We start from the raw sequence: 2,865 nt of genomic DNA on the forward strand, positions 1-2,865 counted from the left end.
CCGGAACTAACAAATTCACTTTGTTTCTCACGAACTTTTTATTTTACTGGACCTTTTCTTGACAGCAAGTAGCACGTGAGTTCAATAACGTTGATGTTTACACCAAAGCCATCTTAAGAAGAGCTGCAGACAAAATGCTTTAGAATAAATAAAATCTACAGCTTCTGTTATGATTTTGGACAAAATTATATAATAGCCCAGGAAATGAAGAAGCTATAAGCAGAAAAGCGGCTAAGCCTAAAGACTTACGTATTCATGTGCATTATTTCATATAACGTTACTCTGGTCTATTTAATATGAGCTTGTCTATTTAATGAGTTTATCCACCGTCACGTCTTCTCTCAATGCACTGATATGAAAGGTGTTTGTGTGTATTCCCAGTAAACTATGATTGGAGTAGGGTCTGGGTTGTACATTGGGTGTGTGTCCGATCTGAAGGACGCTCAGAGCCTGACAGATGCAGGAGTAACACACATCCTCACCGTTGACTCAGAGGAACCTGCTATCCCTGGATTTCACACCAAATTTGTCCGAGCTCTGGATGATGCCTCCACAGATCTCCTGAGCAGACTGGATGAATGTGTCAGCTTCATATGTGATGCTCTCAGCACACACTCTGAATCCAGATCATCAGCAGTTCTTGTGCATTGGTAGGATTAGTAATTGATATGAACTTTAATGAATAATATGAAGAAATACTGCGATATATAACACCCAATAGCACATTAGTTAATATACATTCAGATAATTACAAGTGGGATAAAATGTTGATTTATGTATTTGTTAAACTGTTTATATAAATATATTATTTTATTTTATTTTAAGTAACTGGAATTAAGATTTTTTTTTATTTATTTGACATGTTATTATTATTTTTGTAGCCATGTAGGGCAAAGTAGAAGTGCTGCTGTGGTGACTGCTTACCTGATGAAAACACAGCATCTGAATTTACAGGATGCATACACTAAACTCCAAAACTTAAAACCAGATGTCAAGTAAGTGTTTTTCATTATTTATCCTTTTAAAAAAAAAGTTTGTGAGAGCATTATGATTGAAGAGCATTCCACTCATTTTCTCAGAATGAATGAAGAATTTATGGACCAGCTGGCACTTTATGAATTAATGGATTGTAAAGTAGACACCACAAATCCCTTTTATAAACAGTTTAGATTGAAGAAAATTACAGAGAAATATCCAGGTATGTACATAATTTCCTTCTTTTAAGCATGCTTAATATATTGTACGTATGTAATTTGTGGAATCATTTAGTTTTCTACACTGTTATAAGTTAACTGAATACACTATTGAAAGAAGCTTACCAGGGCTCCTTTAAAGGCAGTATATTTTGATCAATTCAGAACTCCAGAATATGCCAAAAGATGTCTTTGCTGTCGACCCTGCACAAACCCAGAATGCAGAAGCTGTGTACAGATGTAGAAAGTGCAGGTAAATGCTGTTCATGCAGTATATTTAGAATTTATGATAATGACTCAAGTCATAACCTGCTGTTGTCTTTGGTTCCCAACAGACGCACACTTTTCCGTCACTCCAGCATTCTCAGTCACAGTGTGGGAAGTGGAGCCTCTGCGTTCGCTCATAAGAAGACAAGGATAGTGAGTGCTAGTGAAGATCAGAGACAATGCACATCCTACTTTATAGAGCCAGTGCAATGGATGGAGCCAGCCTTACTAGGTGTTATGGATGGACAGGTATACTGTAGTTCCTCACTGCTTCACACATCTGGACACACAATTAAAAAGAACTATCAAAACATTGTTCTTAACTGTCCATTTGTTTAATGCTCATAACTTTTTACAAGTATTCTTTCATTATTGGTAAAGATAAAGGGTTACATTTAATATTGATCATTTAAAAAGTAAAAGAGATTGCATGATTTTCTGTGTTAGGGAGGCTACAGATTGTAGTTGCTGTGCAATGCATTTGCATACAATTTTGTTTCTTTAAAAATTATATTTCAAAGTAAAAGCTTTTGCAAAATCTCTCTTGCAGCTTTTGTGTCCTAAGTGCAGCTCAAAGCTGGGCTCCTTTAACTGGTATGGTGAACAGTGTTCGTGTGGACGCTGGGTGACACCGGCCTTCCAGATGCACAAGAACCGAGTGGATGAAATCAAACACATCAGTACGCCAGCACTCAAATGACCCGCAAATAAAGATCTGTATTATATGCTCAGAATCGCTTCTTATTGCTACTATTTTCAGTTTAAATAGTAGATAGAAATATTATGTATGTTATAAATACAGTGTAAAAGACCTGTGCTTCACTTTGAGCATAACTTTCTATAAAGTTTATTATATAAGCACTTGTTATATTTTGTCTGTTCCAAAAAAAAATTGTGCAGTAATATTTTGTAAGGTTTTTTTTATTTTAGACTTTTTTTTTTTTTATCCTCCTTAGGCTCACCATTTATTTGATAAAAAAAAAAAACATTAATAGTGTGTTAGATTTTAACTAACTTTTTTTTGTTATATTTGAATATATTAAAATAATTTTCTATTTTAATATATTTTAATGTCATTTATTCCTGTGATGGCAAAGCTGAATTTTCAGCTGTCATTACTCCAGACGTCAGTGTCATGTGATTCTTCAGAAGTCATTCTAACATTATTGTTTCAAACTGTTGAGCTGATTAATATTTTTGTGGAAACTTTAATGAATAGAAATTTCAAAACAACACCATTCTTAAATAGAATGGGGTTGGGGGGGATGAACTGACCCCAAAACTTTGAATAGTAGTCAGGATATAGGTTCTTTCTCTTTCAAATTTTGGGGTCGGTTAGATGTTTTATGGTTAATTGAACTAACTTTTACATTCATACTGTAAATATTAGCCTGGTTCTCACAAA

At 34.4% G+C, this 2,865-nt stretch overlaps 1 protein-coding gene across 2 annotated transcripts; it reads left to right on the forward strand.

Annotated features, from left to right (window-relative positions):
* dusp12 (dual specificity phosphatase 12) lies at window positions 1-2,194 on the forward strand. Of its 2 annotated transcripts, XM_059500912.1 has the most exons (7): window positions 1-75; window positions 382-650; window positions 882-995; window positions 1,080-1,198; window positions 1,359-1,446; window positions 1,529-1,709; window positions 2,011-2,194. In XM_059500912.1, exons 2-7 carry the CDS (start codon window positions 388-390, stop codon window positions 2,158-2,160), a joined length of 915 nt encoding a protein of 304 aa, XP_059356895.1. In that variant the 5' UTR covers window positions 1-75; window positions 382-387; the 3' UTR covers window positions 2,161-2,194. The 2 variants fall into 2 exon arrangements, with proteins under 2 accessions (XP_059356895.1, XP_059356894.1); XM_059500911.1 differs by lacking the exon at window positions 1-75 and having other exon boundaries at window positions 88-650.
* Window positions 2,195-2,865: the final 671 nt, after the last annotated feature.

The sequence above is a fragment of the Carassius carassius genome, chromosome 20 (genome assembly GCF_963082965.1).
Source record: "Carassius carassius chromosome 20, fCarCar2.1, whole genome shotgun sequence".
NCBI lineage: Eukaryota > Metazoa > Chordata > Actinopteri > Cypriniformes > Cyprinidae > Carassius > Carassius carassius.